The sequence below is a fragment of the Ovis canadensis genome, chromosome 1 (genome assembly GCF_042477335.2).
Source record: "Ovis canadensis isolate MfBH-ARS-UI-01 breed Bighorn chromosome 1, ARS-UI_OviCan_v2, whole genome shotgun sequence".
In the NCBI taxonomy this organism is placed as follows: Eukaryota; Metazoa; Chordata; class Mammalia; order Artiodactyla; family Bovidae; genus Ovis; species Ovis canadensis.
The window spans coordinates 62,403,479-62,418,126 of record NC_091245.1 but is presented as its reverse complement, the minus strand read 5'-3'; the positions used below and the strand labels follow the sequence as shown (position 1 = coordinate 62,418,126).

At 37.2% G+C, this 14,648-nt stretch overlaps 1 protein-coding gene across 1 annotated transcript in view; it reads right to left on the bottom strand.

Moving 5' to 3' along the window:
* The window catches only part of SPATA1 (spermatogenesis associated 1), a 55,226-nt gene extending 44,490 nt beyond the window's left edge, over window positions 1-10,736 (bottom strand). Inside the window, 3 exon segments of the mRNA XM_069596456.1 lie at window positions 63-180; window positions 3,088-3,194; window positions 10,604-10,736. Of these exon segments, the coding sequence (XP_069452557.1) occupies window positions 63-180; window positions 3,088-3,194; window positions 10,604-10,639 (261 nt within the window). The 5' untranslated portion in view covers window positions 10,640-10,736.
* Window positions 10,737-14,648: the final 3,912 nt, after the last annotated feature.

Here is a 14,648-nt window from a genome sequence, read left to right as displayed (position 1 = left end):
AGAAAGAAAATTTGTTAAGGTATGCCTTTCTATAATCAAAATGAAAAATTAATAAAACTTACTACAGTTAGATTATTTCCAATGCATTTGAGAAATAAAAATTTCTCTGCAACAGCTTCTTCACCAAGGAACTCACTGAGATGCTCCCTCAGGTCTTGTAAAGTTAGGTGAGGAGATACTCTGAAATATCATGACATTGCCTTATAATGTAAAATAAAATAGATTTCAGCTATAATAAAGATTCAATAGCTTTAGTCTTTTACCTCAAGTCTAAATACTAATTTAATAGATCACATATAACTTAATATATTGTGTTTCTACATTGCTTGGAACTTTGAAGGCTTAAAGGCTGTAAATTTTTTTTACAAAATGGTTAAAAGTCACTTAATAAAATCATTAAAATTTTAAATTATCCAAATTTACAGTTTATAAAAGTCCTTTCTGTACTAAAAGACTTATTTTCTTTTCTCATCTACCTTCAATTTTACTTTTCTCATCTACCTTCAGTTTTTTTATTAAAATAAAACCATGCAATGATATTTATATAATATTATATGTATCTTAAAGAAGGATTTAGCCACAGATATTTATTTTGGAAGTTTGACAGTGTTAGCTAGTGCTTAAGACTTTCTTTGATGATTGAATGTTATCAGACTATACATCTTTGCTTATTGGGGTCTTTGTTGCTATACAGGGCTTTTTTCTAGTTGTGATGAGTAGGAGCTACTCTGTAGTTGTGGTGCTAGGGCTTTTCATTGTGGTGGCTTCTCTTGTTAAGGGGCATGGGTTCTAGGGTGCCCTGGCTTCAGTAGTTGCAGTTCCCAGCCACTAGAGCACAGGTTTAGTTGCTCTATGGCATATGGGATCTTCCCAGACCAGGGATCAAACCCATGTCTCCTGCAATAGCAGGCGGATTCTTTACCATTTAGCCACCAAGGAAGCCCAATTTAATAGATCATATATAGCTTAATTGGAGAAGGCAATGGCACCCCACTCCAGTACTCTTGCCTGGAAAATCTGATGGATGGAGGAACCTGGTAGGCTGCAGTCCATGGGGTCGCTAAGAGTCGGGCACGACTGAGCGACTTCATTTTCACTTTTCACTTTCATGTATTGGAGAAGGAAATGGCAACCCACTCCAGTGTTCTTGCCTAGAGAATCCCAGGGACGGGGGAGCCTGGTGGGCTGCCGTCTATGGGGTTGCACAGAGTCGGACACGACTGAAGTGACTTAGCAGTAGCATATAGCTTAATATATTGTGTTTCTACATTGCTTGGAACTTTGTAGGCTTGAAGGCTGTAAATATTTTTTTTACAAAATGGTTAAAAGTCACTTAATCAATAAAATCATTAAAATTTTAAATTATCCAAATGTACAGTTTATAAAAGTCTTTTCTGTACTAAAAAAGACTTATTTTCTTTTCTCATCTACCTTCAATTTCACTTTTCTAATCTACCTTCAGTTTTTTTATTAAAATAAAACCATGCAATGATATTTATATAATATTATATGTATCTTAAAGAAGGACTTAGCCACAGATATTTATTTTGGAAATTTGACAGTGTTAGCTAGTGCTTAAGACTTTCTTTGATGATCAAATGTCATCAGACTATACACCTTTGCTTACTGGGAACACTTCATTCCTCAACATCTAAAATTTAAAGCTCTTGTTCTGAGTCCTTATTTTTCTAGACTTTTAGGGGAATATTATATAATTAACTCATTCAATTAACAAATATATACTGAGCTCCTGTTTGTGTCAGATATTGTTGTAGGGTTGAGAATAAGGCAATCAACAAAACAAATATTTTTGCCCTTATAGACCTTACAATCTAATGGTGGAAGTGAAAAATTAACAAAGTAAGTAAGAAAAAATTAAATTCGTAAGACACTGCTAAGTACTATTTGTTGCTGTTTAGTCACTCAGTCCTATCTGATTCTTTGTGACAGCATGGACTACAGTCTGCCAGGCTCCTCTGTCCATGGGATTCTCCAGGCTAGAACACTAGAGTGGGTTGCCATTTATTTCTCCAGGGAATCTTTCCAATGCAGGGATCAAACCCACGTCTCCTGCACTGGCAGGCAGATTCCTTATCGCTGAGCTACCAGGGAAGCCCAGTACTATAGAGAAACATAAAGCAGGCAAGGATGAGTATTCTGATGAGAGAAAATATAAACAAAAAAGTACTAGTGGAGAAAAGACATGAATGAAGGAGATGAGATAGCATATGTAAAGGCACAAAGAGCATTTTAGACAAAAGAAACAGCAAGTACAAGAGTTCTGAGGTAGGGCTATGTCTAATGTGTTCCAGTACACAAAGGAAGTTCATGTGCTTGAAAAAAATGATGGGGAAGATTAGGAAGACTGAGGTGTCCTCGAGAGAAATAATAGGCAATTAGAACACATAGTATCATGTGTGTTTCTGTGAAGGTGAAATAATATATATGTTATGTGCGTGCTCAGTCGCTTCAGTCGTATCCAACTCTTTACATCCCAGTTGACAACGGCCCATCAGGCTCTTCTGTCCATGCGATTCTCTAGGCATGAATACTGGAGTGGGTTGCCTGGCTTTCCTCCAGGGGATCTTCCCGACTGAGGAATCAAATCCGTGTGCCTCACGTCTCCTGCATTGGCAGGCGAGTTCTTTACCACTAGCGCCACCTGGGAAGCCCATATATATGTTATATGTATATATATATATTGTGTTTCTATTTTTAAATAGTTCAGTGAAAAAGTCATTGTAGATATACTGGTTTAGCCACTATTCACAGCTCTTCAGTAGGTTTCTAATTTCAGGTAAATATGGTCTTAATTCTCTTTGTGTATAGCCTGGTTACTACACAGGTTAGTTATAATCTGTTTTCTAGGTGGCAGTGCTATGGCTAAGTGACATCTGTTCCTATGGCACTTTTTAACAGTTACATAGTACTATTTATTGATAGTATTCATCAAGACAGGGACTGGATCCATCACATGAACAAGATATTTTTCACTTACAATTTTTGAATTTCCACAAAGCATTTTTCTCTGCAGAAAAAAAAGATTGCTTTTTCAGACACATTGTAATGTGACTACAAAATACTTGCCTTATAAATCCAGCTGAAATGAATTTGTTAACAACTTCGATTGAAATGGTATTTAACTTATAATTCCATGATCCTTCAGGGACATAAAAAACATAAAGTTCCACCAACTGAATAAATTAAGAATAAAGTCAGTTAAAATCATTTTTAAGTGAGAAAAATCAATTAATATCCTCTAGAATTTGAGTTTAATAAACATCATTGAAATAAACAAGGTATATATGTATCCTTCTGAACAAACACATACAAAAAAAACAAAATGAAGAGCCTGAAATACGCTAAGTTGGCTACTAGGCACTGGAGCACATTTTCCCTTGGAAACAATGTCCTAGATGTGGTGCTAGATTTCCTTAACATATATATGACACACAAAACATTTGTGGCTTGCAATAAGGACACTAGGTTGCCAAGATCAGATTTCCTATTACCAACCATTGCCCCTTTCCCTGACCTCTACCTACACAGTTTAATTTGTGTGACTTTATGGAATCCTTCTATATATATATATATATATATATATATATATATATATTCCTTATTCTATATATATATAAAATCCTTATATATATAGTCTCCCTAACACAGCTGTGATGATTGCTAGTTCCAACCTGCTGAAGTCGGAATACAGGGGTTTGGGGAATATTTTTGTTTACCAGAATTTGAGGAAGAACCTATTCCTGACTAGTGATGGAAAAGGAATTGTTGTTTCCACATAGGGCAGGTCTGTAAGCTTAGATTGTTTGTGTTTATATGTTGTCTGTGCTTATATGTACTATCATCTTTTCTATTGTTTTATGACCTCAATTAGAATTCATCCACTGAGAAGAATATTTAGATTTCTACAAAACAGTTATAGCAAATAAAGACTTTTACTTCAATGAAAGTTTGCTACTCATCCATATTAAAAGTCAAAAGCATTTAAATGATTATACACTACAGTATAGTGAAAAGTGAAGTCGCTCAGTTGCGCCCGACTCTTTGCGATCCCATGGACAGTATCCTGCACCAAGCTCCTCTGTCCATGAGATTTTCAAGGCAAGAGTACTGGAGTGGGTTGCCATTTCCTTCTCCAGGGAATCTTCCCAACCCAGGGATCGAACCCAGGTCTCTCACATTGTAGACAGACACTTTACCGTCTGAACCACCAGGGAAGTCTGTATCTGAAAAAATGTTTTTTAAATTTGAAGTAAATAAGACCTCACATTAATATTAGTAATTCTTATAGGAAATGAAAATGGCTGTTGAATGAGTAATTTGCTCAAGTTGTTTTTATAGACCAAGCATGCTGCTGCTGCTAAGTTGCTTCAGTCGTGTCCGACTCTGTGCGACCCCATAGATGGCAGCCCACCAGGCTCCGCCGTCCCTGGGATTCTCCAGGCAAGAACACTGGAGTGGGTTACCATTTCCTTCTCCAATGCATGAAAGTGAAAAGTGAAAGTGAAGTCGCTCAGTCGTGTCTGACCCTCAGCGACCCCATGGACTGCAACCTACCAGGCTCCTCCGTTTATGGGATTTTCCAGGCAAGAGTACTGGAGTGGGATGCCATTGCCTTCTCCGATAGACCAAGCATATTATCTATATATTTTGATGTCAGAATATTAACTAACAGTTTAAGATGTCTGCATAGATTGAATAGTGAAGTTTCTTATATGCTGTATTTTGAATTTCAGGGCATTTAAAGATTACTCTCAGCAAACGAAGCAACAGACAAAGAATTAATCTCAAAAATATACAAGCAACTCCTGCAGCTCAATTCCAGAAAAATAAAAGACCCAATCAAAAAGTGGGCCAAAGAACTAAAGAGACATTTCTCCAAAGATGACATACAGATGGCGAACAAACATATGAAAAGATGCTCAACATCAATCATTATCAGAGAAATGCAAATCAAAACCACAATGAGGTACCATTTCACGCCAGTCAGAATGGCTGCTATCCAAAAGTCTACAAACAATAAATGATGGAGAGGGTGTGGAGAAAAGGGAACCCTCTTACACTGTTGGTGGGAATGCAAACTAGTACAGCCACTATGGAGAACAGTGTGGAGATTCCTTAAAAAACTGGAAATAGAACTGCCATATGACCCAGCAATCCCACTGCTGGGTATACGCACTGAAGAAACCAGAATCGAAAGAGACACATATACCCCAATGTTCATCGCAGCACTGTTTATAATAGCCAGGACATGGAAGCAACCTAGATATCCATCAGCAGATGGATGGATAAGAAAGCTGTGGTACATATACACAATTGAGTATTACTAAGCCATTAAAAAGAATACATTTGAATCAGTTCTAATGAGGTGAATGAAACTGAGCTTATTATACAGAGTGAAGTAAGCCCGAAAGAAAAACACTAATACAGTATACTAACACATATATACGCAATTTAGAAAGAAGGTAACAATAACCTTGTATGCAAGACAGCAAAAGAGACACAGATATATTGAACAGTCTTTTGGACTCTGTGGGAGAGGGTGAGGGCAGGATGATATGGGAGAATGGCATTGAAACATGTAAAATATCATATGTGAAACGAATCGCCAGTCCAGGTTTGATGCATGATATAGGGTGCTTGGGGCTGGTACACTGGGATGACCCAGAGGGATGGGATGGGGAGGGAGGTGGGAGGGGGATTCAGGATGGGGATCACATGTATACTCATGGCAGATTCAAGTCAATGTATGGCAAAACCAATACAATATTGTAAAGTAAAATAAATAAATTAATTCTTAAAAATAAATACATAAATAAAAGATTACTCTCTGGTTATACCATCCTATTAACAGCTAAAAGCTATACTATGTACTAATACTATAATAGTAAATATTAAAGCTATAATAAATATTTATAAAACTTTCAGAAATTTGAAGTAAATATGGCCTTATCATTTATATGAATATATCAATATTTTATAGTAGAAAAATATTTCTTGAACTAAACATTTTACTCCATTTTCATAAAGCAAGTAATTACTTCAATATTTTTATACAATTCATGAATTATAATTCAAAGTATTTGTATATACTTTCATTCCATAATTGAATGAGGAGGCAAAATAAAGAAAAAGTAATTATAATAATAAAACATTTCCTGGCCTTTGAAACATTTTGTAAAGTAAATTAATTTATGGAGAATTTTAATTTATTCATTCATTCAACAAACATACCTACTATGTGGAAGTACTGTTCTAGGCACTATGAGTATGTAGTGAATAAAACAAAGGTCCATGCCTGCATGTAGCTGATATTCTAATGAGGTATCAGGACAAGAAGGGTGAGGCAAGTGAAGCACTCACCTCAGGTACAAAATTTAAAGTGGCACCAAAGCCTCAATCATTGAGGTAAATAATATTTAAAGACCTATTCAATGAAGAAAATTCATGATGAACAAAATATCATAAATTTAAAGGTAGAATGGTACTATTATAGCCTGAATAGAAAAAAAAGAAAAAAGCAAACTGCTATATACAGGCTTTTTTAAAAATACGTTTCTTAATGGCTAACTTTTTCCAGAACAACATATTTGAAAAAATATTGAAAATTTTGCAAGCCTGTATTAAAACTCAGGACATTACTTTAAGGTTAAACATTCTATTTATATCAAAACTCAACTTCATTGTAATTTTACTTTCCTGGCTTTAATGGAAGTAAACTCATCAATAATATTCTCATTAAAACTATTTAAAAATACATTAAATAGCACAGGAAGCTATACTGAATATTGTATAACTTCTTAGGGAGAAGAATCTGGAAAAGAATATATATATACACACATGCATAACTGAATTGCTGTGCTGGGGCTTCCCTGATGACTCAGAGGGTAAAGAATCTGCCTGCAATGCAAGAGACCTAGGTTCCATCCCTGGGTCAGAAGATGCCCTGGAGAGAGGAATGGCTAACCACTCCAGTATTCTGGCCTGGAGAATTCCATGGACTGTATAGTACATGGGGTTGAAAACAGTTGGACACAGCTGAGTGACTTTCACTTTCATACCCAAAACATACCTGTGGAGTGCTCAGTTGCTCAGTTGTGTCCAACTCTTTGGGACCCCATGGACTGTGTGGCCTGTCAGGTTTCTCTGTCCACAAAATTTCTCAGGCAAGAATACTGGAGTGATTTGCCATTTCCTACTCCAGGGTTTCTTCCTGACCCAGGGATCAAACATGCATCTCCTGCACGGTCAGGCAGATTCTTCAACACTGAGCCACCTAGGAAGCCCATCTTAAACTTACACTATATTGTAAATCAACAATGATTAAAAATTTTTTTAAATAAATGAAAATAAAATTAACTCTTCTACAATAAATAAATACACAAAGTAAAAATACATTAAAAGATATACAGAGGGATATATATTTTGCCTTTTGCCTCTGGCTCCAAAATGGCTAGGCATAGCATTATTGGATCCTGTTTCTATTTAAAATATTGATATCCTGTTCATCATTGGTTTTTCCATTAACTTTTCATTTTAGAAATCTTTTATTATTTATTTTAATAACTTAATTTTTTTGGTGCCTCTTTAAGTTTTGCACCAAAGACAACTGACTACTTTGCCTCAGACTAGTCTCAGCCTTGTGAGGGACACAGACAATAAACATTAAATATAAAACACTGGTAAGTGATATAGAAAATTAGAAAGTGAACATCCCTGGTCAAAAATAATTAGTAGAGCAGGGCAAAAAAACGGGGGGGGATAAAAGAGGGAGTAATTTTCAGTTTTAAATGGAATAATTAAAATACACATCTAAGAAAACAATTCCTTAATGTCAACTGATATCTAGTCCATATTCAAATTTCCCCTATTGTCCAACTGTCCTTAGAATGTTCTTTCAATCTAGAATCCAATCAAGGATAACATATGCATTTGGTTCTCATATCTTTTTTATTTTAATTGAAGTACAGTTGATTTATAATTTTCTGTTTCAGGTATATAGCAAAGTGATTCAGCTATTTTCTTTCAGATTAAATTCATCTCACATGCTAGCAAAGTAATGCTCAAAGTTCTCCAAGCCAGGCTTCAACAGTACGTGAATTGTGAACTTCCAGATGTTCAAGCTGAATTTAGAAAAGGCAGAGGAACCAGAGATCAAATTGCCAACATCCGCTGGATCATCGAAAAAGTAAGAGAATTCCAGAAAAACATCTACTTCTGCTTTATTGACTATGCCAAAGCCTTTGTGTGGATCACAATAAACTGGAAAATTCTAAAAGAGATGGGAATACCAGACCACCTAACCTGCCTCTCGAGAAATCCGTATGCAGGTCAAGAAGCAACAGTTAGAACTGAACATGGAACAACAGACTGGTTCCAAATCGGGAAAGGGGTACAGTCAAGGCTGTATATTGTCACCCTGCTAATTTAACTTATATGCAGAGTACATCATGAGAAATGCTGGGCTTGAAGAAGCACAAGCTGAAATCACAAACTGGGAGAAATATCAATAACCTCAGATATACAGATGACACCACTCTATGGCAGCAAGCGAAGAACTAAAGAGCCTCTTGATGAAAGTGAAAGAGGAGAGTGAAAAAGTTGGCTTAAAACTCAACATTCAGAAAACAAAGATCATGGCATCTGGTCCCATCACTTCATGGCAAATAGATGGGGAAACAATGGAAACAGTGAGAGACTTTATTTTGGGGGGCTCCAAAATCACTGCAGATGGAGACAGCAGCCATGAAATTAAAAGACACTTGCTCCTTGGAAGAAAAGCTACAACCAAACTAGACAGCATATTAAAAAGCAGAGACATTACTTTACCAGCAAGGGTCTGTCTAATCAAAGCTGAACTTCAGTGTTGGAGAAGACTCTTCAGAGTCCTTTGGACTGCAAGGAGATCCAACCAGTCCATCCTAAGGAAATCAGTCCTGAATATTCATTGGAAGGACTGATGTTGAAGATGAAACTCCAATATTTTGGCCACCTGATGTGAAGAGCTGACTCATTTGAAAAGACTCTGATGCTGGGAAAGATTGAAGGCAGGAGGAGAAGGGGATGACAGAGGATAAGATGGTTGGATGGCATCACTGACAATGGACATGAGTTTGAGTAAACTCCAGGAGTCGGTGATGGACAGGGAGGCCTGGCATGCTGCAGTCCATGGAGTCGCAAAGAGTCAGACATTACTGAGTGACTGAACTGAACTGAGTGTCCAAGAAGTGAAGTTTGGTAAGGCATTAAGTATGACTCCAAGGTATTTGGCCTCAGATATTAAAAGGATGGATTTGCCATAAACTGAAATGAGTAAGGTCATGGTTAGTACAGGTTTGGGTTGCAGGGAGAAGTATAGTTGTTTCAAACATGTTGAGTTTCTGTTGTCTATTGGTCATCCAAGTGGAGATTTCAAGTAGGCAGCTGACAACATCAGTCTGGAATTTGGGAAAGAGGGTTGGGATGGGGATATAAATTTGTGAATACGTAGCATAATGTTGGTATTTAAAACTACTAGATTGGATAAAGATCACAATGAGTGCAAACAGAGAAGAGAACAAAGAGCTGACCCCTGAAATTCCCCAGTATCAAGAGATCAGGAAGAAGAAAAACACCTAAAAGAGAAGAAGACAGAACAGGGACTTCCTTGGTAGTCTAGTACTAAGACTCTATTCTACCAATGCAGGGGACCCAGGTTCGATCTCTAGTCAGGGAAACAGATCCCATATGCTGCAACTGAAGATCCTGCATGCCTAAAGTACAGATCCCATGTGCTGCAACTAAGACTCGATGCAGCCAAACATATAAATATTTTTTAAAAGGAGACTGAGAATGAATAACAAGGAATTATGTCAAGGAAGAGAGTGATCAATGGTGTCAACTATTGTGCACATACAGATCAAGCGTATGTGAAATAAGAATTAAACAATAGCTTTAGTAATGTAAAGGTGAACAGGGCAGTCGGTTTTGGTGGAGTACAGGATTGAAAACTTGTTTGGAGTTAATTTAAAGAAAAAAATGGTAAGAAGGTACTGGAGTTTGAGGAGGTATGAAATAGTTGTCTAAAACAGTGGAACAGAGAATAAGTAGGAGGTAGTCTTGTTGCCTCCTAGCAAAAAGTTCCACTTGAGATTCACGCTCATTGAAGTGAGAATAGTCTTTATGCTGGTATATTTTTCTCCAGCCATGTGCCAGTGTCGGTATACATGAGGAACAGATGAAGATTAACCAGGGTTTTTGTTTTATCAAGGAGTACAATGAAATGAGAGGGAGTAATGAGTCAAAATTATGTGCAAGAATGATCAAGAATGCTCCATGATATTTAAGACAGCTAGAGAGGGTATCCTGAGAAGAGAAACAAACAAACAAAAAAAGATTATAAGGTCAATGCACTGGAGGTACCAGTATAATTGGGGTCCTTAGAGATACAAGATCTGTAATCAGATAATGGGATACAGAAAATTGGGTTCACAGTGGAGTTAGTATATAATACTTTATATAATCCATATTTTTGCTTTATCAAAACTTTTAAAAACCAATGGTAGGTAGGTGTTTCTTATATTTTAGTACAAAAAGATTCTCTTACCTCTGATGAAGAAGGTCGAGTTGGACTGAGGGACATATTCACCAATGTCTGAATAGGGTAATTATCAGTTGGAATTTTGTAGCGTTTTTAAAATTTTTTTCTTCATTTAATATTTAATAAAGGTTATAACAGATTTTTGGTTTGGCTTGCTTAAGTTATAGCATTCCACTCATTTCTGGTCTTTGATTCATTCAAAAAGTAAACAGAAAAATAAAAGGCTTTAAAATAGAGTCAAAATGAAAACTTAGATAAGAATGCAATCTTATAATAATAATTTAAAATGACATACTACTGATAAGTAGGGCTGGTAAATGCAAAGAAAATCATATATCCCATACAACAAAGTGGTAAATTATTAATATAGTAGACTTGTGACTAGAACTCTTTTTACTAAATAATTCATTTCTCTCAGTCAAAAATTAAGGTTAAATATATATAGCTTTTTACATAAAGTAGAAATACACCTTTGGAAGTAGAAGGACTAAAACTATAAAAATGGCTGCCGTGAAGAGTCGGACACGACTGAGAGATTTCGCTTTCACTTTCATGCATTGAAGAAGGAAATGGCAACCCACTCCAATGTTTTGCCTGGAGAATCCCAGGGACAGCAGAACCTGGTGGGCTGCCGTCTATAGGGTCACAGAGTCAGACACGACTGATGCAACTTAGCAGCAGTAGCAGCAGCTGTTCAGTCGCTCAGTCGTGTCTGACTCTTTGCAACCCCATGGACTGCAGCACACTAGGCTTTCATGTCCAACACCAACTCCCAGAGCTTTCTCAAACTCATGTCCATTGAGTCAGTGACGACATGTAACCATCTCATCCTCTGTCATCCCCTTCTCCTCCTGCCTTCAATCTTTCCCAGTGTCAGGGTCTTTTCTAATGAGTCAGTTCTTTGCGTCAGGTGGCCAAAGTACTGGAGCTTCAGCTTCAGCATCAGTCCTTCCAATGAATGTTAGGACTGATTTCCTTGAGGATTGACTGGTTTGATCTCCTTTCAGTCCAAGGGACTCTGAAAAGTCTTCTCTAACACCAAAGTTCAAAAGCATCAATTCTTTGGTCCTCAGCTTTCTTCATGGTCAACTCTCACATCCATACATGACTGCTGGAAAAAACAAAGCTTTGACTATATGGACCTTTGTTGGCAAAGTAATGTCTCTGCTTTTTAATATGCTGTCTAGGTTTGTCATAGCTTTTCTTCCAAGGAGCAAGTGTCTTTTAATTTCATGGCTTCAGTCACTATCTGCAATGATTTTGGAGCCCCCCAAAATAAAGTCTGTCACTGTTTCGTTTCCCCATCTATTTGCCATGAAGTGATGGGACTGAATGCCATGATCTCAGTTTGTTTGTTTTTTTTCCTAAGCCAGATTTTTCACTCTCCTCTTTCGCTTTCATCAATAGGCTATTTAGTTCCTCTTCACTTTCTGCCATAAGGGTGGTAACACTTGCATATCTGAGGTTATTAATATTTCTCTGGGCAATCTTGATTCCAGCTTTTGCTTCATCAAGCCCCGCATTTCAAATGATGTACTCTGCATATAGGGGCTTCCCTTGTGGCTCAGCTAGTAAAGAATCCGCCTGCAGTGCGGGAGACCTGGGTGTATGATCCCTGGGTTGGGAAGATCCCCTGGAGAAGGAAAAGGCTACCCATTCCAGCATTTTGGCCTGGAGAATTCCGTGAACTGCATAGTCCTTGGGGTCACAAAGAGTCGGACACAACTGAGCAACTTTCACTTTCACTCTGCATATAAGTTAAATAAGCAGGGTAGCAATATACAGCCTTGATGTATTCCTTTCCCAACTTGGAACCAGTCTGTTGTTCCATGTATGGTTCTAACTGTTGTTTCTTACCTGCATACAAATTTCTCAGGAGGCAGGTAAGGTGGTCTGGTATTGTCATCTCTTTAAGAATTTTCCACATTTTGTTGTGACCCACACAGTCAAAGGCTTTGGTGTAGTCAATAAAGCATAAATAGATGTTTTTCTGGAACTCTCTTGCTTTTTCAATGATCCAAAGGATGTTGGCAATTTGATCTCTGGTTCCTCTGCCTTTTCCAAAACCAGCTTGAACATCTGGAATGTCACAGTTCACGTACTGTTGAAGCTTAGCTTGGAGCATTTAGCATTTTGAGCATGACTTTGCTAGTGTGTGAGATGAGTGCAACTATGTGGTAGTTTGAACATTCTTTGGCATTGCCTTTCTTTGAGATTGGAATAAAAACTGACCATTTCCAGTCCTGTGGCCACTGTTGAATTTTTCAAATTTGCTGGCATATTGAGTGCAGCAGTTTCACAGTATCATCTTTTAGGATTTGAAATAACTCGGCTGGAATTCCATCACCTCCACTAACTTTGTAGTGATGCTTCCTAAGGTCCACTTAACATCACATTCCAGGATGTCTGGCTCTCAGTGAGTGATCACACCATCGTGGTTATCTGGGTCATTAAGATCTTTTTTGTATGGTCCTTCTGTGTATTGTTGCCACCTTTTCTTAGTATCTTCTGCTTCTGTTAGGTCCATACCATTTATAGGTGTATGAGGCTTGCCCTGTGGCTCAGCAATAAAGAATCCACCTGCAATGCAGGAGACACAGGTTCAATCTCTGGGTTGGGAAGATCCCCTAAAGAAGGAAATGGCAACCCAGTACTCCAGTATACTTGCCTGGGAAATTGGATGGACAGAGGAGCCTGGCGGGTTACAGTCTATAGGATTGCAAAAGAGTGGGTCACAACTTAGTGACTAAACTATATATATATATATATATATATATATATATACACACACATATATATATACACACACACACACACGTGGCAATTTATCAGTTAAGAATTAATGGTAATAATCTATAATAAATACAGCACATGGGTATTCATTAACTAGTATGCCAACTGGGAGACTAGAACTTTCATTTTTAGTGGGTGCATTAAAAATTTGATATTTTAATTCAGAACTAATTTTTGATTAATTGAACTCAAGACAGAGCAATCAAGACCTGCTTTACTATTAATATTATCCTAAGGTAACCTGTCCTACTATAATATCCCTTCTAAAGGAACAGCAAACAAGTCATGTGTTGAGCTACAATTTCCTCTGTCATATCTGACTGGATCAATACTAAAGACAAATCTTGGCTGCCGGAGACAAAGTGACCTGATATGAAACGATGAATCCTTTAGGAATTAGAACTGGGAGAAGAGCTCAAGATTCAAGTATATAATTAGTAGATACTGAAGCAAAACGAATGTAGAAAGGGAAGTCCTGAAGTAGTATCATATTCATGAGGCAAGCCTATGTTATGAGAAAGCTGTAATTATTTGTAAAGCACAATAGAAAAAGAGATCAAGTCTAGAGACAATGACTAATTGAACTGGTAGGGAGATGCCAATGAAGAGACACATAGGTGATTCATGTTTATAGCTAACCTCTAGAGGAGTCAAAATTTTTTTTGCCTTTGAGGTCCCTAACTTGTATCTGCTCGCAGTTTGGCCTATCAATGTAACAGTCTGTTTTTGTTTTTTTTTTAATTTCTATGGGATAACTGTGTCCACTACTCCACTACACTATGTTGATCTTTACAATTATCTCTTCATTGCTTGAGGTAACTTGAATAAATGTTTTCTATCAAAGGCTTCATTAGCTTCTTTAGATATGCTTAGAATTTGCAGTTGATCTTAACCAAATCACATTTCACATAGTTAACTCCTAACATAGTTTCTGGGGTTTTCAAATTATTTACCTATTATTAATTAGCTAATGAACAAAATAATGGCAATCCAACTTAAAAAAGACAGTGGATAACCAAATGATAATAGTATACTAATCTTTCATTTATTGCATCCTTTTGCTTTATGATCCCTCCCCACCCCCACCAGGAATGGAAAATTTGCTTTATCTTACATATTAAATCCCATCAACAGGTTTTGGGTGCACAACAGTGAATTACTGAAAAGGATCTCAAGGTCACAATGGGCCTCAGTAGGAAGGAGTACCTAGTGAACTGTGGCTTTGATAGACTTCTTGTTTGTGCTTTCTGCTGCTGCT